The 22,774-nt window shown below is 44.6% G+C and overlaps 1 protein-coding gene across 1 annotated transcript in view; it reads right to left on the bottom strand.

Moving 5' to 3' along the window:
- The window catches only part of LOC139406729 (transforming growth factor, beta receptor III), a 131,685-nt gene that overhangs the window by 61,468 nt on the left and 47,443 nt on the right, over positions 1 to 22,774 (bottom strand). The window contains exon 4 of the mRNA XM_071149700.1: positions 3,569 to 3,706. Coding sequence (XP_071005801.1) covers positions 3,569 to 3,706 — 138 coding nt within the window. The remainder of the gene's footprint in view (positions 1 to 3,568; positions 3,707 to 22,774) is intronic.

Raw genomic sequence — 22,774 nt, forward strand, 5'->3', positions numbered from 1 at the left:
CGTCTGAAGTTTGCCAGTGACCATCTGGATGATCCAGAGGAGGAATGGGAGAAGGTCATGTGGTCTGATGAGACAAAAATATAGCTTTTTGGTCTAAACTCCACTCGCCGTGTTTGGAGGAAGAAGAAGGATGAGTACAACCCCAAGAACACCATCCCAACCATGAAGCATGGAGGTGGAAACATCCTTCTTTGGGCATGCTTTTCTGCAAAGGGGACAGGACGACTGCACCGTATTGAGGGGAGGATGGATGGGGCCATGTATCGCGAGATCTTGGCCAACAACCTCCTTCCCTCAGTAAGAGCATTGAAGATGGGTCGTGGCTGGGTCTTCCAGCATGACAACAACACGAAACACACAGCCAGGGCAACTAAGGAGTGGCTCGTAAGAAGCATCTCAAGGTCCTGGAGTGGCCTAGCCAGTCTCCAGACCTGAACCCAATAGAACATCTTTGGAGGGAGCTGAAAGTCCATATTGCCCAGCGACAGCCCCGAAACCTGAAGGATCTGGAGAAGGTCTGTATGGAGGAGTGGGCCAAAATCCCTGCTGCAGTGTGTGCAAACCTGGTCAAGAACTACAGGAAACATATGATCTCTGTAATTGCAAACAAAGGTTTCTGTACCAAATATTAAGTTCTGCTTTTATGATGTATCAAATACTTATGTCATGCAATAAAATGCAAATTAATTACTTAAAAATCATACAAAGTGATTTTCTGGATTTTTGTTTTAGATTCCGTCTCTCACAGTTGAAGTGTACCTATGATAAAAAAATGTAAAAAGACCTCTACATGCGTTGTAAGTAGGAAACCCTGCAAAATCGTCAGTGTATCAAATAATTGTTCTCCCCACTGTATATGATACTGTAAATCTTATGAGTGTACATTAAAATATCCCTGAACAGTAAAACTGTCACCAGGGAGGAGTCCTATCCCTCCCCTTGACAGTGGGAAAGCAGGCACAGGGCCCCATGTCAGATCCAACGTCTAACAACATTAGTTACACTACAGAATAAGGTAGGCTAGCCTAGTACTGTACTGTAGGCTGTGGGCTGGGCTTCATGGCTGTTGTCAGCTGTTATATGTCTGATGGGGAGACATTCACTACACTGTTGACCTGCTAATGGCTCCCTCTGAGACGACATCCCCAATGGCACCCTATCCCTATATAGTGCACGACTTTTGACCAGAGCCCGCACTATATAGGAGTAGGGTGCCATTTGGGATGCACACAAGAGAAGACTGGCTCTAACCGCAGGTCGAATTCAAGTTTACAGCTCTGAAAACGTAAGCAGCCTGGATGCCAATTCATCTGAATGAACTACATCCCCGTTTTCAATCTTACATGGAAGTATTTCCACTTAGTACAGGAAATAACTGGAATTTAGTTCTCGTGTTGTCACACTGTTTGATGTATTCACTAGGGGTGTCACAGTGAAACCTGAGTCTGTAGTTAAGACAGAGACAGACTGAGGCTGGGGTTTGCGTTTTAGACCTGGGTTCAAGTACTATTTGAAATATTTCAAATTCTTTAAGTGCTTGTATTAGCCTGCCTGGAGAGCCAGATGGGCGGGGTTTGAAATTTGCAACTTTTCTACTGGTTCCATTGCGCCAGTTAACTCAAACAATCCCAAGCGGATGTTTTTGGAATGATGTCAAATAGTATTTGAACCCAGGTCTGGTCTGTAATATGGCTATAATGGTTTATCTGCTCAAGGCAATATGCTGGGAAACAGAAGGTGGATGGATGTTAGCACATCAGCTAGCTAACTTCACATAATCACAGTAATCCTACTCAACACAGAGGTGATGACGGAGTCCTAAAGTCTTCTTTTTGCAAGGTCGTCCCACCGCCGAAGGTCGGATTTCAGGCTCAGTCTCTGAGAAATTTGGACGTGTGTGTGTGCGCATGTACATGCGTGTGTATGAATGTCTGTGTTAAATATTGTATGGACTCTGGTTTACATGGTGGATGTTTTGCATGCAATGAGAACACATCACCGCCACATATGGAAATAATATGAATTAGTGCCTGATGTCGCATTCTTGTGGAACGCTATGGTGTTAACAATGATTATTTCAGAAGAACCACAAGCTACATGAACATGGTCACAGCATATATGGCACAGGAGGAGTGGAAGAGTGTACAGATCCAGCCAGGCTTACAGTGTAGAGCAGCATGGTTGAGTTAAGCCATGCACTAATTTCTCTGGGATTGTCTCATGTGATACAGTGTCTTACCCTCATTTTCTCATTAAGTCTCACAGTGAGAGAGAGCGAGAGAGAAGCCCTCTGGTCTCCTCTGGTATCATTACTAAATATGGCTAGCTGTCCAGGGGGCCTGCTGGGGCCTGCTGCCTCCCAATATTCCTTCAAGAAACCTCCTCCCCATCGGTGTGTGTGTGTGTGTGTGTGTGTGTGTGTGTGACGCCCTGGATGATTTGTACCGCTGCCCAGCCATCAACAAGATTGTTTGGATGGAGTTAAGGAGGGAGGGAGGGAGAGAAAGAAGTGGAGGAGGGAGGGAGGGAGGGAGGGAGGGAGGGAGGGAGGGAGGGAGGGAGGGAACAGCCCTCCACTGTTTAAAAGCCAGATTGAAAAACAATGTTGTTAGGGACTCCAGTGCCAACAGAGCTGATGTCACCGACCCACTTTATCTTCTAGTATAAATACGCTTCATCCCCGACTGTGTCAGAGGGTTTCCGGCCAGCACACAACTCTCTATGGGACACTGGATGAGCGTAGCATAATGTAGCCTGGTGTGACAATGACCGTAGGAATTGGCAAGACAGCACTTAAACAGATCTGGGAACATATAGTCCATGCCAACCTATAGTCTTATCATTTGGCATGTAAACAAGAGTTCACTAATCACTTGAGGGTTGATAGCAACAAAGTCCCAAAGCAGTGGTGTGTTAGCCATTAAAGTGGTGTATGTCTGTCACTGATTATTAGGGTTTACAACAAGAGGAAGTGGAAAGGGTGTGTGTCTGCACAGTGTAAGGAAGAGCCTGTATCCATGGATAAACCACTGCTGCACATTACACATTAACTACTGCCACACAGACATTAACGTCTCACCACAGGGCATGTGGGAGAGTGTGTGTGTGTCTGTCTGTTTGCCTGCATGTGTGGTTGGTTGTTGTTGTCCACAGACTGGGGTTGTTGTTGTCCACAGACTGTGTGTAACACATGATAAATCTGTAACCCAACAGCTGAGAGCTCTTCTCGTCTAGACCATAACGTAGCACAGGTTTCCTCTGCAAAAGAATTGCTTCCTTAACGTCTCACGGAGAAAAGTGGACGACGCCTGAATGTTAATAAAGAATGGTATGAGGAAATAAATACATGGAAGCAAGTGGACTAAGAGAGAGAGAGATTGGAAATGGACCTAATGGAGTGGGACACACACACACAGAGAGACAGAGAGAGAGAGTGACAGAGAGAAATAGAATGACAGAGGGTGAGAGAGAGCGAGAGAGAGAAGGAGCGAGAGAGAGAGAGAGAGAGAGAGAGAGAGAGCGAGCGAGCGAGAGATTGGTAGGGGAATTTAGTTCAATCTTGACTTACATGGAAGATGTGTTTGATGCCCAGGGCTAGTTTCTCTGTCCTGATGTCCCAGACCACAGGCTGGGGGGAGTTTAGCACAAACACCAGGGGCTTCTGGTGCATCAGTAGGGACTGGATGGGCTTCAGGTGCAGCTCCACCTGGGAACAGGACGACAGCAGGAAAAGGTTAGAGGACATTAAATAACACTTTATATGAAGGGTACCTACAGTACATAAGGACTTCATGACATTCAACCCCCGTGATTGATGGAATGGGGTAAAAGTAGTATTGTTAAAGGACAGAAATCCCAGAAGAACCTGTATTTTCAATTGGGTCCTTGGGGTAGGAGAAAGCAGGACATGCAGTGCATTCAGGCAGTATTCTAACCCCTTCCCTATCTCATCATTTTGTTACGTTACAGAGAGATCAGAGAGATCATTGATGAAAACCTGCTCCAGTGCACTCAGGACCTCTGACTGGGGCGAAGGTTCACCTTCCAACAGGACAACGACCCTTAGCACACAGCCAAGACAACGCAGGAGTGCCTTTCGGACAAGTCTCGAACCTGATCGAACATAAATTGCTCCGCAGCGATGCTCCCCATCCAACTTGACAGAGATTGTAGCATCATACCCAAGAAGACTCAAGGCTGTAATCGCTGCCAAAGATGCTTCAAAAAAGTACTGAGTAAAGAGTCTGAATATTTACGTAAATGTGCCATTTCTTCCCATATACATTTGCAAAGAATTCTACAAACCTGTTTTTGCATTGTGTCATCGTGGGGTATTGTGTGTAGATTGATGAAGGATTTTTTAAATCAATTTTAGAATAAGGCTGTAACGTAACAAAATGTGAAAAAAGTCAAGGGGTCATAAGCAGTACAAAAGCATGTCATAAACGCTTATGTCAACAACTGCAACTTGATAAATGCAGGAATAGTGACATTACTGTGCCATTTACAATTTACATCAACTTGCGGTTGTTGTCATTAGCATTGCTATGATTGGAGCCATTTCCACCAGGTGTGGGAGTAACACAGCATAACACTGCGAAACGCACCGAAATTAGGAACCGGAACCTTTACAGAGCTAAGGGGAGGAACCCACAGTATAAAATGTAAGAGTCAGCGTAGGGTCAACTACAGTGCATTAAAACCACCAGCCCCTTTCATTTCACACAGCTGCTTCACTCGGCAAATAGCAGAGCTTTTTCTTTACTGCAGCTATTTTTGTGGTCTCAATGTTATCAAAACATTGCAGACCACTCTGTTGACTGTTCCTGCTCAATTACAGAGCTATAATGTTACGGATTGTTGTCTTTTTATTTTTTGTGTGTTTATATACACTAACTGTACTGATAATCTCAATGAGCCTGTATGACCGTGAGCTGTGAATCGCCGGGGAAGGCAGTAACTCAGCTCTAATACGTGGTCTCTCTCTGGACGCTGCTATCTGAACGCTCACACACTGGAGGCTTTGTTAGGAGCGCTGAGGAAAAACATTTTGTTTGTTTTTTTACGAGCGACGGAGCAAGCCTCTGTTACCCACAACTCCACAGTGTGGAGCTATGAGCGAGCTATGTCTTCCCTTCTCCTTGACGTGTGCGTGCGTGCGTGCGTGAGCTACGGCTTCAGCTATGGCTTACAGACTGACATTAAATTGTATTCTTGCCGTCTGTCAGTGACGGGGAGAGGAGAACTCCAGTCAACTCCCACTGTTGGGACGTGTGTTGTTGCCCTGCACTGCTGGCCTAGGCTGGGTCCCCATGACCAAATCTAGCCTGGTGATTTAGAGGCCTGAAGGCCTCACTGAAACCAGACCCTGCTTTAGACATGTTAAAATCCCCCCCCCCCCCCCCCATCAGCTGTTTGATAAATAGGCCACAACTTTATCACAATCAATGTTTTATGAGCTAAGCTCCACTATCAGATTGGAAGAGGTGTTCTGTTACCTGGGAGTTAACCTTTTACTGCAGTGGGATAAATCATGGTTACACAGAGTGTTCATTGGTAGTCTTAAATAAATCTACTTTGAAACAAAATTATACACCTCACACATATGGTTTTGGTCTTAAAAAAAAGAAGACACCTGTACTATGTCAGTTATAAAATTGAAATGTATTACATTTTGAGTTTGTATCCCAATATTAAATTTAATATACATCACAGAAGACTGAAATATAACAAAACCGTTTGCCATAGAAACACCGGGTTTTCAGCATTTAAAATAAATATATGTTTATTAACTATGCAATTATGAAAAATATTAATAACATTCCACCCATGAGGCCACTAGAGGGTGATTTGGTCATTTGACTGCAGAAAAGGTGTCTTGTTCGCAGACACTTCCGCGCAAATGTGGAAAGACTTGACGCTTTGGTTCATCAAAGCGTCAAACTTGGCCTTCATTAGCCAATACAGAAAGACGGAGAGAAACTTCTGGCGCATAGGCATGGGCTTAATCTACCAACCAATCACTTCACCCTAACCCTTTTTCCCACACCTCACAGTCGTGTGAGTTGCAAAAATTAATTGATGACAAATACTTTACTCAGTAGGTCACTCCCACAGAATTATATGGTCACTCCAACTCAGGCAAACTTTGAATCGTTGATATCCCAGGCTTACAGGTACAGTTGAAGTCGGAAGTTTACATACACTTAGGCTGGAGTCATTAAAACTCGTTTTAGAAGCTGATAGGCTAATTGACATCATTTGAGTCAATTGGAGGTGTACCTGTTGATGTATTTCAATGCCTACTTTCAAACTCGGTGCCTCTTTACTTGGAGACCTCCACAAGTCTGGTTCATCCTTGGGAGCAATTTCCAAACGCCTGAAGGTACCACGTTCATCTGTACAAACAATGGTACGCAAGTATAAACACCATGGGACCACGCAGCCGCCATACTGCTCAGGAAGGAGACGCGTTCTGCCTCCTAGAGATGAACGTACTTTGATGCGAAAAGTGCAAATCAATCCCAGAACAACAGCAAAGGACCCTGTGAAGATGCTGGAGGAAGCATTTACAAAAGTATCTATATCCACAGTAAAACGAGTCCTATATCGACATAACCTGAAAGGCTGCTCAGCAAGGAAGAGGCCACTGCTCCAAAACTTCCATAAAAAAGCCAAACTACGGTTTGCAACTGCACATGGGGACAAAGATTGTACTTTTTGGAGAAATGTCCTCTGGTCTGATGAAACAAAAATAGAACTGTTTGGCCATAATGACCATTGTTATGTTTGGAGGAAAAGGGGAAGCTTGAACACCATCCCAACTATGAAGCACAGGGGTGGCAGCATCATGTTGTGGCGTTGCTTTGCTGCAGGAGGGACTGGTGCACTTCACAAAATAGATGGCATCATAAAAAAGGAAAATTATGGGGATATATTGAAGCAACATCGCATGACATCAGTCAGGAAGTTAAAGCATGGTCGCAAATGGGTCTTCCAAATGGACAATGACCACAAGCATACTTCCAAAGTTGTGGCAATTAAGGACAACAAAGTCATGGTATTGTAGTGGCCATCACAAAGCCCTGACCTCAATCCCATAGAAAATGTGTGGGAAGAACTGAAAAAGCGTGTGCGAGCAAGGAGAACTACAAATCTGTCTCAGTTACACCAGCTCTGTCAGGAGGAATGGGCCAAAATTTACCCAACTTATTGTGGGAAGCTTCTGGAAGGCTACCTGAAATGTTTGACCCAAGTTAAACAATTTAATGCTACCAAATACTAATTGAGTGTATGTAAACTTCTGACCCACTGGGAATGTGATGAAAGAAATAAAAGCTGAAATAAATCACTCTCTCTACTATTATTCTGACATGTCACATTCTTTAAAAAAAAGTTGTGATCCTAACTGACCTAAAACAGGGCATTTTTACTAGGATTAAATGTCAGGAATTGTGAAAAACTGAGTTTAAATGTATTTGGCTAAGGTGTATGTAAACGTCTGACTTCATCTGTATATGCGCTGTGCAAGGTTACCTGGGCGTCACGGGAGGTTGGTGTCACCTTCATTGGGAAGGATGGGCTCGTGGTAATGGCTGGAGCGGAATGGCTGGAGTGGAATGGTATCAAATAGATCAAACACATCGTTTCCATGCGTTTGATGCCATTCTTTTTACTCCGGTCCAGCCATTATTATGAGCCGTCCTCACCTCGGCAGCCTCCACTATTGGGGGTAAATACACTCTGAGAAGTTATCCCATACAGTACACATCTAGTTTTGAGATATACTGATACAGGGGAAAGAGGGGGAACTATAGTTTAACTTGTCAGTTTATTAAACCTTCCTTCACTTCATCTCTCTCTATCTGTCTTCGTTCCGTCTAGCTTTAACTCTATTCCCAGGCTAATCATATTAAGCTCTTCCTGTGTGTGACTGGACAGAGCTTGTAAATCACCCACAAGGAGTTCTGTCACTGTCATATTATTAACATTTACTGGCCATAAATCAATCCTAACTCAATCAGTCAAGGCAGGTTCAGATGTCAAAAAAGAGGGAAGACTCCTTGTTTTTTAAGTCGCAACTGGCGACAGCACATTTCAAATCACAGTACAGGGAGCGTCAATGAACACACGAATGCGCGTTGTGTCTGGGAGTTTCATGACATTACAGTTGTATACGAGAGCCAAGAAAATGTTCAGAGCATGTACGTACAAACAAGTTGTTTGTTCACGGCTCTGCATAGTTCAAACCTCAGATACTGATCTTCTGAAGAAAACCTTTTGCCATGTTTATATGGTCTGTTACATTTACGGATAGGCTCTTAAGATGTAATGGTTGATATATTCCAAGGTTAACCACAGTTAAACATAAACAATGATTAAATTCTTCAGACTCTCATGAGGCAGACAACGTCTTTAAAGTAGCCGGTAAATCGCTTAAGCAGAACTGTTAGCTCAGACAACAGAAACTCCATTGAACCAGACCAAACTACAGCATTGGACAGACAGAAAGTTATTCAGTTGTATCAATCATACACTCCCACACACTTTCTCTCTCCTTCTGGGTTTTTTCATGCTGTCACTGAGACATGATATGAAGCGCGCGCACTCGCACACACACACACACGCACACACACTCGCACACACACACTCGCACACACACTCGCACACTCGCACACACACACACACACACACACACACACACACACACACACACACACACACACACACACACACACACACACACACACACCCCACCTTGCCAGACCCAGTCTCCTTACATCATCTCCCCCATTGACCATCTCTAAAACACTCCAGTTTATGCCTCAACAGAACTTTCCAGGATGAAGTGAAATGTGTATCCACTGTCTGTGACAGGCTGTTGATAGTCAAAGTGGACAGTTGTATCCCTTTGACACATTTTTAGGCCAGCTGAGAGAATAGTCCTAGAGAGAGTAGATGCATGTCGTCAAAGCCTCCTGATCATAATCTCCCACAGATCTAAGACCCTGTAGAAGTGAGGAGGAGGAGAAGGGAGGAGAGACAATGAGAGTGTTTAGCGGTATGGGCCATAAAAGTGCTGCAATAATCATAATAAAAAAGAACTCGGAGAACAACGAATGGAAGAAGTTACAGTACGCTTATCTCCAAGGGGGCTTGGCTCAGAGACGCTCCACACACAGTCACACAAGTCTGGCAGATGCTCGACACACACGCAGTCACACAACAAGCGAGGCGAAAGCCCCACAAGTCTCCCACAGCTTTCTCTACCTTTTTTTCCTCTCACTCCTTTCTTCATGTTTGTCCACGTGGAAAATCTTAGATGAGCATCTAGTCTACTTAAGCCTCCCCCTCTGTCCAGACTCTGGAAAAATCATCCCCATCCCTCCTGGGAGAATAACCGAACGCACGGCAACCCAGAAACAATCATACCTGCTCTCATTCTGCTGGCTTCAGGGGCCTTGGCTTTGAACAGAGAGAGGGGGGTAGAGAGAGAGAGAGAGAGAGAGAGAGAGAGAGAGAGAGAGAAGAGAGAGAGACAGACATTCAGACAGACAGAGAAAGAGAGAGACCGAGAGAGATCTGTAAAAGTTATGGAATTTTAGCACCAGACAGAAACAATTCCAAAACAAGTGAGTCACCAGAAAAGCAAAGGCAATAAGGCATAAACACAGTTGCGGGGAGACAGAATGGCAGAGGATAAGAGAATTAGTGCAGTAGAGTCCAACATAATCACATTAACAGTGTCGTGATACCCTCTCTAATGTCAGACTGAATGCGCCGATGGGAGGGTCACTCACGTAGAAATACCTGGAGAATATGCTTCTCAATGTCCACCTTGAGACCATTTAGCCAGTCAACTTCCAGACATTATAGATCAACGGAGGACGGCATCAATCCATGATCTTTCACACTTACCAATGTGGGAAGCTAAACTTGAACGACCAGCGGGAGATAATGTGATACCAATCTATCAGATGTGGAAGAACTGGAACCAACAGCCACTTTCCCACTGCACCCCCAGTCCACACTCCCACTCCCAGTCCCAGTCCACACTCCCAGTGCCAACTCCCCATCCCCTCACATACCAGTCAGATGTGTAGAGGACAGAGGCGAGCTGAGCAGCAGCTGCTGTGTGTCTCTATCTGCCCACAGAGAGACTGAGATGCCTTCCATCCGGGTTCCATCTGGCCCATTGCCGTGGTAGCAGATAGACCGACATAAACACTGTCCAGCGTTGGGATTGTCTATACTCTGCATTCTACAGTCCTCAGTCTGTGATAATGTGATTCATGTGATTTAGACCATGTCACAGCAGGCAAGGCCCAGGGAGGCTGCAAAGTGTGTCTGAAACCAGGGGTCTCAGCAGGAACGGCCCAGCCAGGGAGTGAAGACAGAAGGACAAGATGGCCCTGGGATCAAAGCCCCTACAGCCCAGTTGCACGCCTGTTCAGCAGGCTGGGATCAGGTGGCGTTGCCCTGCCCCGAAGTACACATGGAGTGTGAGTCCCAAATGGTTATCTATTCCCTATGTAGTGCACTACTTTTGACTAGAACCCTATGGGTCCTGGTCAAAAGTAGTGCACTAAATAGGGAATAGGGTGCCATTTGGGATGTACATAGAGGCTACCAGGCACCTCCAGATACCCCTGTAGAGAGGCTCTGAGAGTCACAGAAGGAGCCAGGAAGCCCTGCCTGATTGATGATGGGGAGCCTGGTCCAGGGATTTGTGTGTCCTGGGTCCATTACAGTCTCAAATGGAACCCTATTCCCTGTATAGTGCACTACTTTTTACCAGGGCCCTGTCCACTATATAGGGATGGGAATAGGCTGCCATTTGAGACACAGCCATGCTAGTGACTGGCCAGGGACGGAGAGGGAGGGAGGTGCGGACAGGACTGTGGGGGGAGACTTGTCTGGACCTATCACGTTACGCTGAAATCAAACCCCTCACACAACCCTCACAGGACGACAGCTGTTGCCAGCCCCGGCCCGCCAGGCCAATCCCAGATGGCATACCGTGACTGGTCAGAGCATGTACGTAAACAAGGAAAATACCATTCCATTAAATACAAAACTATTTCAGTTAATGAATCATTACTGTAGGCAATCTTAACAGATTTTCCGTAAATTTTCCGTAAAATACGCAAAGGGAGGATGATGCAATTGCAATAAACAAGAACTATGTCTGTCGATTAAGGTATGTCGAAAAACATATTCCAAGTGAGACATTCTTCTCTGCCAGACAGTAATAACTACAGGACGATTCAAGGCATTCGGCCAGCCGCCTGCGTCGAGCATTCAGAATGCAATTTCATGACCACACATTCATCAATACATCAGCACAGTAGATAATGATGCTTCCATAAACAATGTATGTACAGCCTCCTGGTATGAAACTTTTTCTTTACCCCAGCAGTAGAACAAAGCTGTCAGAGACCTCTCTCTTTACACCTCCATCCAGTCAGTCAGACCTGACACCATTACACACCTCTAGCCATCAGTAGCCCCGGCAGCAGGAACCAGGACCAGGGCGTTTTCCTTCATTGACAGAACTAATTATGAGCCTAAAAGTCCTCAGTGACTCCGAGCTAACTCAAAACATCCTTCAATTAGCCAGCTAGTAAGAGTAATCTTATCAAAACATTCTCCCTCCCTTTGCAAATAATAATAACAGGCAATCAACGTCAGCATGAACGCAGCAGACACTTTATCATAACAGAAATAGAGTTGGCTGGAGCAGCTGCCTGTAATAATGGATAATGCCTTTCAATACAATCAGCCCTTTGTAGCTGGGTTGATATACTGTTGAAATAACCAAAGGGTGACTTGCCATATTCTAGACTTAGGCCTGGGGAAACATGTCCCTGCATGCTCAACACAGGATGCTCAGCAAAACAATCATCACTCGTCTACAGCAGACAGACAGCACTAGCCGAGCACTGAAAAGTCAAGGCTGTTGGAAAAGCCTTGCGCAGCCTGGAACTTATCCCATGAACATTAAGATCTAGCTTCATCAGATAGAGGTGTGTGTGTGTGTGTGTGTGTGTGTGTGTGTGTGTGTGTGTGTGTGTGTTGTCTGTATCATGGCTCTTTCTGGATCACTGCTCAGACAGAGGGGAAGAAGGGAACCTGTTGACTGCTCTTATCACAGGCCCCACCGGCCTTCACCCTGCTGATCTGAGGGCCGATGGGGAGCCTCTCCACTGCACCTGATGCTAATCAGTCTGCCTCCAACCTCCAACTCCAGGTCACACACACACCCACCGAGACACACACACCTCAAATGGGCCCCGCAGAACACAGCAGGCAGATAAGACGTCAGGGGCAGATACGGCTTCATAGGACGATAGTAATCAGGGTTGGATAAAGTGGGCTGCAGGGATGCAGAGGAGCACAACACCGCCTCAAGGAGAGAGAAAGAAGTAGACCCAAATCTTTTCCAGATGAGTTTAAGCGGACGCAGTCCTCACAACTCCCCGCCTCCATCGCCGAACACATTCACGTCACGTACAGTAAGCCTACCGAGCCCCCTGGGGACAACAAGTCTAGATGTGGCATCACATGTTTACATATCCATTCAACATGTTAAAGGATCCTTCAGGTTATAGAGTGTCAGTCTGCACGATTCAAATTAACCACACGTCTAGAATATGTGTCCTCAGCATAAAAACACTGTTAGGACACCCAGGAGGAGACATGTTTGAAGAGATAGCTGGTTTTGACTTCTGACACTTGTGATAGTTGGCTCCCATCGCTGCTTGGTTATTACCAGGCAGATGACTAGAGGAATGTTGTTCTCGGCTACTACCCTTACCTTATTCCAAGAGAACCTGTTCGGAATGGAAGGCCCCAATTTTTTTTGTCAAAGACTCGAGTCACCCAGGTCATAGACTGTTCTCTCTGCTACCGCGCGGCAAGCGGTACCGGAGCGTCAAGTCTAGGTCCAAAGCTTCTACCCCCAATCCATAAGACTGTTGAGCAATTAATCAAATGGCTACCCGGACTATTTGCATTGACCCTCCCTTTGTTTTTACACTGCTGCTACTCGCTGTTTATTGTCTATGCATAGTCACATTACCCCTACCTACATGTACAAATTACCTCGACTAACCTGCACCCTCGTACACTGATTCAGTACCAGTACCCTATGTATATAGCCTTGCTATTATTTTATTGTGCTACTTTATTTTCTTTAGTATATTTAGTAAATATTTTCTAAACTCTATTTTCTTATAACTGCATTGTTGGTTGAGGGCTTGTAAGTAAGCATTTTACAGTAAGGTCTACTACACCTGTTGTATTTGGCTCATGTGACAAATAACATTTGATTTCATTTGAATGGAATTGACTCCTTGTTAGAATGAGTTCTCTAATAAGAGAGAGAGAGAGAGAGAGAGAGAGTAATGCTGGAATTGCGTTCATGTACAGTATGTAGCTTGACTTGTCTCTTGCCCTTTGGATTGTCTCTAGCGATCGACTGTTAGTGCCTCAGGAGCTGTTATACTCCTGTCCTTTAGAAGCTGTGACTGGGGGGCTGTACTGACAGTCACCCTCCAGGCAGAGCACCGAGCAGCTATCAAACAATTCCACCTGATAAAACAATCATCTGCTCAGCCTCACACTGATCCGCGGCCAAGAGCGTCTCGTTTGATGTTTGCCTCTGGTAAGTTGATTAGACAAAGATGGCCTGTGTGAGAGACAGAGAGATATATATACTGCTGGCCGGGCCCTCTCCCTAACTTTGTTTATTTTCAGCCCTATCAGCCAATCATATGGCCAGACCCAGACATGGACTTGCATCCCACATGGCACCCTATTCCCTATACAGTGCACTACTTTTGAAAGGGCCTGGACAAAATGTGTGACCTAAATAGGGAAACGGGTGCCATTTGGGACACAACCCTACACTAGGGCAAGGAGCTTCGCTCAGACCTCTGCTGTTTATCTCTCTGCTGCTACGACAGAATGACGTTTGTTTTTCAGAAAGTGTCTGTGCTTATTTTTGTGTAACAGATGCCAGCGACATGGGAAACACCACCTCGAGGAAATGCCAGCATGATATTTCCCACGATGCCCCTCACTGCGTTAGCAGTGGATGTGCTGGTGGCAGAGATGGAGATAGAGGTGTGAAAGCCACTTTGACACTTTGATATTTCCTCTTAAACTTAAATGAATAGCGTGTATTAGCTTGGCTTATTAGAGACGGGATTCTATTTGAGCCAGGCATCTATTTCCTTAACGCACACAGCTTTTGCTAAATAAAGTGTTGAAAAAACGACCACACTGTTTATTGTAACCAGTATGACCAAATCCATCGCAGTCAGATCAGAAGTGCAAAGGCTGCCTACCATACCTCACCGATTTTGCAAGATCTCACGCAGGATTTAACATTTGTCCACGTACCCCAGTTGAAATCGATGCCTAAACCTAACCGTCGAATATGTTATGCTTAACTGCATTTTTTCCCTAATTAAACAAACGTAACCTTACCACGTGATCTTGGTATCACTAAAGTTCATTCGTAAAGAAAATAAAATTTATTTAGACCTGCCGTTTATTCGAAACAGGTGTTAATTTGCTGAAATGTGTGCCATTGCCCGGCTATTAAAAAGGGATGGGCGGCTATTTGAGACCGTTTCATTTAAGTTTTACGGTAGTTCTTGAAAGAACACATGGAGAAACGTTAAAAACCTGACACCAAAACCTGTTCACAAAGGCTCGTGGCAACAGTAGAAATGTGGACCTCCAATGAGAGCTAAAGAGAAACGACTTTTACACCTATGGGTCAAACCCCAACCGGAAAAAGGCAAGTAGCAACACAATCCTATGGGTTTAAGACATGGCTGAAATATGAGCCCGTGGCAAGTCTGGTAATCCAGTTAGTTTACTGTTCCCTTCTTTTCCTCCCTATTCACTTGCTCTCTATGACTCTGGGAAACGTACTAACATTAGAAGTGGTGCATCTAATCTTGTGCAAATGTGCCACAAAATAATGATGTCCCTTATCTGGGACCAGTATTCCCCTCCCGCGCTGCTGTGCACGCAGCCGCAACCTGGTACTTACAGGTCTTATCAGGGATCTGCTGGTGGAGAATGAGTGCTTTGTTCCCCCTATTCTGGGCTAGTGCCTCTCCAGTCCCCTGGCTTGTCTCTGCTACCTCACTGAGACATACCCTTCAAACACGAGGGAGGGAGGGAGGGAGGGAGGGAGGGAGGGAGGGAGGGAGGGAGGGAGAGCTTTGATCTGATACTTTGATCCCGGTTGGTCAACATAGACTGATGACATCATAGCTGTTTAGTACATACAAGCTATAGTGGCCGTTAACCTGGAACTAAAGGATTACAGATTACAGCCCACTGAGCCAGAGTCAAAAGAAAACACTGCCATTGGATGGAGAGAGAAAAACAGATTGTCACATATTACAGACAGTTCTTTGTTGAAGGTGGTGATGATTGAAAAAGCAGGCTTAGTGGTGATTGAAGAAGCAGGCTAGGATGTGAGATCAGTGAGCTGATTGGGCGCTTTCTTTACAAAATATACCGACGTTCTCTTGAGTGATGGGGCAAATTTTTATGGCTCAGTCCATCCGATCTCAAGGAAGCTCAAGCCAGGAGCATCAGTCAGTCCTTCTGAAGTCTCATCCAATACAGCCAGCTCCTCCCCATCTCTCTAGCTCGTTCTCTCTCTCTCTCTCTCTCTCTCTCTCTCTTTGCTCAGAGACATACAGTAAGTACTGTAGCTTCTTTGATCTAACATTTCTAAAGCAGGAGATGTGTGCCTTGATGTCTTTGGTTACAGAGAGAAGTCCTGCTACGATTCTATTCATCAATAAGTCAATGAAGAAAGGTGAAGATTTCAGCTCAGCACTGTCCAGACAGAAGGACAACAGCAATTCTAATTCACAAAAGTTTCACAAAATGGTGATATATTTCAGTACTTGGTTTCGTTGTAGGTACACTAAGTGTCAATTGTTTGGTTTTCCTCCAAGCCAGAGCGCAGTAATTGACCAGAGTTGGTGTTGTGTTCCATCAGAAATGTTTTCTTATTGTTTGAACACTGAGACAGAAGTACAAATGTGAGCTTATCACTGTCAGAGTCACACCCGCATGCAGTCACCACCGAGGTGTTCAGTTTCACTTAATTTGCCAATTTATCTGTGCAGTATTGGACAGCAGCCAGGAGGCAGTGTATTGTGAAGCAGGCAAGTGCAGCTGTGCATTTCTCTCTGTTATTGGAAGGATAAGGGCCCAGACCCCCTGACTTGTATCCCAAATGGCGCTCTATTCCCTACATAGTGCACTACTTTTGACCAAAGCCCAAGTAGTGCACCATACAGGAAGTAGGGTGCTATTTGGGATGCAACCTCTGACTGGTTTATACCCATACAGAATGGGTTCACTGGGAGCATGGCAGGAAACTATTAATTTCTCTCACTTCTGGACTGAAAACGTGGAGGAACTCAAAAAAAAACATTTGAGGGTTTCACACGTAGATGTGGAAAAGATATAGAGTAGGCCTGACAGAATACAGCTGGTGTGTGTGTGTGTGTGTGTGTGTGTGTGTGTGGGGAGGGGGGGGGGGGGGGGGGGTATACAGTACCTTCGGAAAGTATTCAGACCCCTTGACTTTTTCCACATTTTGTTACATTAGTCTTATTCTAAAATTGATTAAATTGTTTTTCCCCTCAATCATTTACAAACAATACCCCATAATGGCAAAGCAAAAACAGGTTATTAGAATAAATCATTGAAGAAAAAAATAAATATATATTACATTTACATAAGTATTCAGACTCTACTCAGTACTTTGTTAAAGTACCTTTGGCAGTGATTACAGCGTGGAGTCTTCTTGGGTGTGATGCCACAAGCTTGACACACCTGTATTTGGGGAGTTTATTTTCTGCAGATCCTCTCAAGCTCTGTCAGGTTGGATGGGGAGCGTCGCTGCACAGGTCTGAATACTTTCCGAAAATCACTGTGTGTGTGTGTGTACGTCCTGTTCCTCTTCATGCTTTTTGTCCTGTTTTCTCTAAGCCCCTCCTTGTAACCATAGGAACCAGATGCATGTCTCTGCATGGATATCAGGATGGAGATATCATGGAGCACATTCTGGTAACTAGAGAGACTCATGCAACTAAACCTATTTACATTAATATCTTGAACCTATACCCAATGTCCAATTAGAAGCATTTTCGAGGAACACTATTTACAAATAGGCTTGACTGTATGGAAGATCATGGGTTTATACGGATCTTATGGTCCATCAATACCCCTGTGTCGACAGTGGACCTTGGAGATGCACTGTCTGTACATACAAGGTGTTACTACTGGGTAGAAGTTGGGTTTACAGGGAGCTCTGTACTTGGACATATCTGTGTACTTGACTGACCCTGGCTGCTGTACAGTCAGTTCAAAACAGAAAACAACATGTTCCACATCGGCCCCTGAGCCCAAACAGCCCAGTCAGAGAAGAGCGTCTCAGCCAGAGCAGGCCACAAGACTCCTGCTTGTGCTGCAGGCCAGGCCAATCCACTCTCTAAACATCAAAACACACACACACAGTCCGTTCTGCGGCCAAGATGCCACTTCCTCTTCCATCACGAGAGGCAGAGAAGGAACCCGGAAAAACAACTCTCCATAATCACTGCCTGCCCTGATTTACCAGCCACCTCTGTGCTGACTCTGACAACAACAAGCATCCGAAATACACTCCAAAGCAAAACAGATGAAAAGCCTCATTACGTAGAGTGGAGGGTGATGAATGTGCAAGCCTCCTGAAAGGACTGAATGAAATGTATTTGAGTGTCGGTATCAGCAAACTTTCCCTCGTGTTCGTATCAATACGTAGGCCAGCAAGCCATCTTAACTCAAGGAGACAGTAGATGCATGATTGCAATTTGATGTTGGTAACAGAAGCGGAGACAGACTAGGCAGAATTAGTCAACCAGTTGTCCAGTGAAATGTTTATGTGTCCGAGTATCTCCTCCATCTGCCACTGAAGGTCATGATCATGGGCAGCTTGTGTACGTGTCATGGGCAGCTTGTGAAACCAAACCCTTGTCCCTGCCTGGGCGGTAATGCCAAATTCACGTGCTAGTCAGAACTAGGAAACTCTCAAATGTTCGACTTGTTAATTGGTTGTTTAAAAAATATATATATTTCACCTTTATTTAACCAGGTAGGCTAGTTGAGAACAAGTTCTCATTTGCAACTGCAACCTGGCCAAGATAAAGCAAAGCAGTGTGACACAGACAACAACACAGAGTTACACATGGAGTAAGCAATAAACAAGCCAATAACACAATAAACAAATCAATGACACAGTAGAAAAATGAAAGTCTATATACAATGTGTGCAAAAGGCATGAGGAGGTAGGCAATAATAGGCCATAGGAGCGAAAAGTTACAATTTAGCAGATTAACACTGGAGTGATAAATGAGCAGATGATGATGTGCAAGTAGAGATACTGGTGTGCAAAAGAGCAGAAAAGTAAATAAAATAAAAACAGTATGGGGATGAGGTAGATAGTCCATCTGTAAATAGCCCAACCAATCTATGTACAGCTGCAGCGATCGGTTAGCTGCTCAGATAGTTGATGTTTAAAGTTGGTGAGGGAAATAAGTCTCCAACTTCAGCGATTTTTGCAATTCGTTCCAGTCACTGGCAGCAGAGAACTGGAAGGAAAGGCGGCCCAATGAGGTGTTGGCTTTGGGGATGATCAGTGAGATATACCTGCTGGAACGTGTGCTATGGGTGGGTGTTGTTATCGTGACCAGTGAACTGAGATAAGGTGGAGCTTTACCTAGCATAGACTTGTAGATGACCTGGAGCCAGTGGGTCTGGCGACGAATATGTAGCAAGGGCCAGCCGACTAGAACATACAGATCGCAGTGGTGAGTGGTATAATGTGATTTGGTAACAAAACGGATGGCACTGATATAGACTGCATCCAGTTTGCTGAGTAGAGTGTTGGAAGCTATTCTGTAGATGACGTCGCCGAAGTCGAGGATCGTCAGTTTTACTAGGGTAAGTTTGGCGGAATGAGTGAAGGAGGCATTGTTGCGAAATAGAAAGGCGATTCTAGAGTTGATTTTTGATTGGAGATGTTTAATATGAGTCTGGAAGGAGAGTTTACAGTCTAGCCAGACACCTAGGTATTTATAGTTGTCCATATATTCTAGGTCGGAACCGTCCAGGGTGGTGATGCTAGTCGGGGGGGCAGGTGCGGGCAGCGAACGGTTGAAAAGCATGCATTTGGTTTCACTGGCGTTTAAGAGCAGTTGGAGGCCACGGAAGGAGTGTTGTATGGCATTGAAGCTCGTTTTGGAGGTTGTAGTTATACACGTGCAACGAATCAGCAAGTCGGAAATTTCACCATTCCCTAGTTCTGACGAGCATGTGAACACCGTGGATTATGACTGAAGGACAAGCGAGGAGGGAAGGCAAGACAGAGACAGAAATCTGCATCCCAAATGACACCCTAACCCCCAGTAATAGTGCACTACTTTTGAGCAGGGTCCATAGGGCTGCCATTTGGGACTCAAACTGAGACTACTGAAGGTCCAGATGGACAAATCTGCGCCCCCGTCTTAGGTAGGAAGGCCAGCCGTTATAATGTCAAGGAAAAGGATTGTTGTCTAAGAGCCAAACGGCAGGCTGCCAGGTGTCCCTTAGTTCGTTACAACGCTTATCTCCACAGAAATACTCCCCAACGGTCACAGGCAGAACCGGTGCAGGGCCAACTTATCTCTATCTCTCTCTGCCTGAGACGGTGGCCTTCTGCAGCCAAGGACAGGGTCAGGAGGGGTGGGTGGAGGGTGGGGATAGAGGGGTTGACCAGGGACAACAGGATTTATGCCTAGGCTCTTCCACAATCCACCACCCTAGAATTCTAGAGCAATTCAGCACGTTCTGTCCTATCTCGGTAAGTAAACCAGCAATTCTTCAACAGCAGAACGGAGTGTGCGAATCATCATCCATACATGAGTTGTTGAGCAAATAATTGGGATACATCTTGGAACTGACCCAAAACAAACTGCTTAGGGGAGTTAATGCAATATTCACCTACATAAAAAAAGACCACAGTTTACTATTGAATACTACAGTACCTACTATAGAACTGTAGAATAATATACTACACACTGTATTATCCCTTGATAATTTGTAGTACTTAGTACAACATTGTGTTGTATACTGTAGAATACTATAGTAAATACTACAGTATTATCCAGAAAAAAATACTATAGTAAATACTACAGAAATGTCAGCAAAAACACAACTTTTTTTACTTCAGCATTTCATTTGCGCATACCCTGCCCTTTCCCCTACCCCATATCCCAATTTTTGCCACCCATAAGTGAGAAACGTACATGCCAAGTATAGACAATATATTGTGAATATGCAACACAGTTAAAAAGTTCAGTCTTTTTTGGTTACTACATGATTTCATAGTTTTGATTTCTTCAATATTCACAAAAATAGCAAAAATAAAGAAAAACCATGGAATGAGAAGGTGTGTCCAAACTTTTGACAGGTACTGTATATAGAACCAGCCCAGAACCATCCAACACCATCAGACCTTCACACGGAGCGAGCAGACCACAGGGGAGTGCCATCGCTGACCCCTGAGTCTAGGGCTTCCTTGTATGTCTGCTTGCTCCTCGGGTTGATTTTCCTCCCCTCTACAGATCCTTACCCAGCACCAGTTCCAGTTCCTGTTTTTCTCCCAGACCCACAGTCCTAGAACCAGCACCAACCTCTGGTTTTCCAGCCCTGGTACCAGCACGATTTCCAACCCTGCCCCAACACCAGCACCAACCAACCACAACTGCCTCCTTCATCCCTCCCCGAACACAACACTAACACAAGGTCAACCACTCCACCAGACCAACCTGACAGACTGATGATTCTTTCATGTTATTTGAAAGAATGCATTTGTTTTTTGTTAATTATTTTACTTTTGATTTGATTAACTTAAATTGGATTGGTTATTTATTGTTTGAATTGTTTATTATTTTGAAGTTCAACTCAATTTGATTTAATTTGAAATTTGAACATGTAATGAATTTGAGTATTTCTTCAGCAGACCCCCCCCACCAACCTTTCTATGTCAAAGATAATAAAACAAAAACACTTCAGTAAATACTACAGTATGCTACAGTCTGCAAAAACACTACATTAATTACAATAGTATACACTGTAGCATTTGTTTTCGTGTGGGTCTCAACGATGTGAAATGAAACTCATGAAATGAAATACACTCTTTGCAACGATGACAAGGACAAGCATTTCCCATGACATTTGAACATGTCCCTTTTCTCTCCCTCAGTGGAAGACATCACTTATATAAAGTACCATCTATTAGTCTGATGTACAGTCCAGCTATTGCAGTCGGAAGATGAACAAATGACACAAAGTCACAAAAACATTAACACTGGCCAAAACGACAAAGACATTTACATTAGATATATTGCTGAGTCTGAGAATTTCACCAGCAAAACAAGCCCAGTCTCAAATGTTGACATAAGGAATGTGTGTGCTTGGACTTTGGGTTTTGTGGGCTCTGTACCTCCCAGGCAGAATTAGTTGACAGTAAAATACGTCATTATTTGGGTGGCGACACCAAGCAGGAGAGGCCTCTAAAGAGACAATAATTGCAGGACTTTAGACAGCTAAACTCTCATGGGTTATCCTCATTGCTCAGCGTGGGAGAGCACCACCTCAACACTGCAGAGTGAGAAAGAGAGGCCTTGGAGTCCCAAACCGCACCCTTCTCCCAACACAGTGCACTACTTTTGACCAGAGCCCAGCTCTGTTCAAAAGCAGTGCACTACTGTTTATAGGGAGTACGGTGCAATTTGGGACACATCCTTGGTTTCCCCATTATGTCTCTGGTTGTGAATCAGTCTCCAGACCAGAAAGATCCCAGATGTAGAAACTGTAGTGAACGTCAAAGGGCCCTCTCTGGCCTTTGTCCCACTTTTCCCCAATCTCTACCTCAAATCAAAGAGGCCCAATAATTGGGCAGGAGATATCAAAGACCAACAAATACCTGAGAGGTTGGAATGTGCTGGTAAGCGGTGAGTGGAACAATCTTATCTGCCACCCACTGTAGACACAACCTCATGCAGATTGGGGGGGTTGTAGGAGTATCTCTGCCACACTTCATAATCTGTCCTGACACAAGTATATGTTGCTGCTCTTGTTCAAAAGCAGCAGGAGATCTCTGTTCTTGGCAAAGTTGTTCTACTACAGAACAAAGTTACAATCTAAAAAAATGCTGGGTTGTTTGGTTGACCCAACTGCTGGGTTGCAGGCATTGGGTCACTTGAGTTGTTTTCTTTAAAAACTGCTCAGTTATTGCTCCTAGGTGCTGGGTCATTGATCCTGGGTTTTTGCACTCATAAGACTAGAGACATGGCTTAGTAGGGGCGTGGCTTTCAGATAGTTATTTTGGCCACCCGTGAAAGTACATGTCATTCTGGTTCATCTGTTCTGTTGTATAGTTAGCACATGTTAAGGTTGAACACTGACACTTTTTTGTTGCTTTAACCTCTTGAACCTCTGGGGGCAGTATTTCATTTTTGGATGAAAAACGTTCCCGTTTTAAACAAGATATTTTGTCACGAAAAGATGCTCGACTATGCATATAATTGACAGCTTTGGAAAGAAAACACTCTGACGTTTCCAAAACTGCAAAGATATTGTCTGTGAGTGCCACAGAACTAATGCTACAGGCGAAACCAAGATGAAATTTCATACAGGAAGTGAG

Source organism: Oncorhynchus clarkii, chromosome 4, assembly GCF_045791955.1.
Source record: "Oncorhynchus clarkii lewisi isolate Uvic-CL-2024 chromosome 4, UVic_Ocla_1.0, whole genome shotgun sequence".
Classification (NCBI taxonomy): domain Eukaryota; kingdom Metazoa; phylum Chordata; class Actinopteri; order Salmoniformes; family Salmonidae; genus Oncorhynchus; species Oncorhynchus clarkii.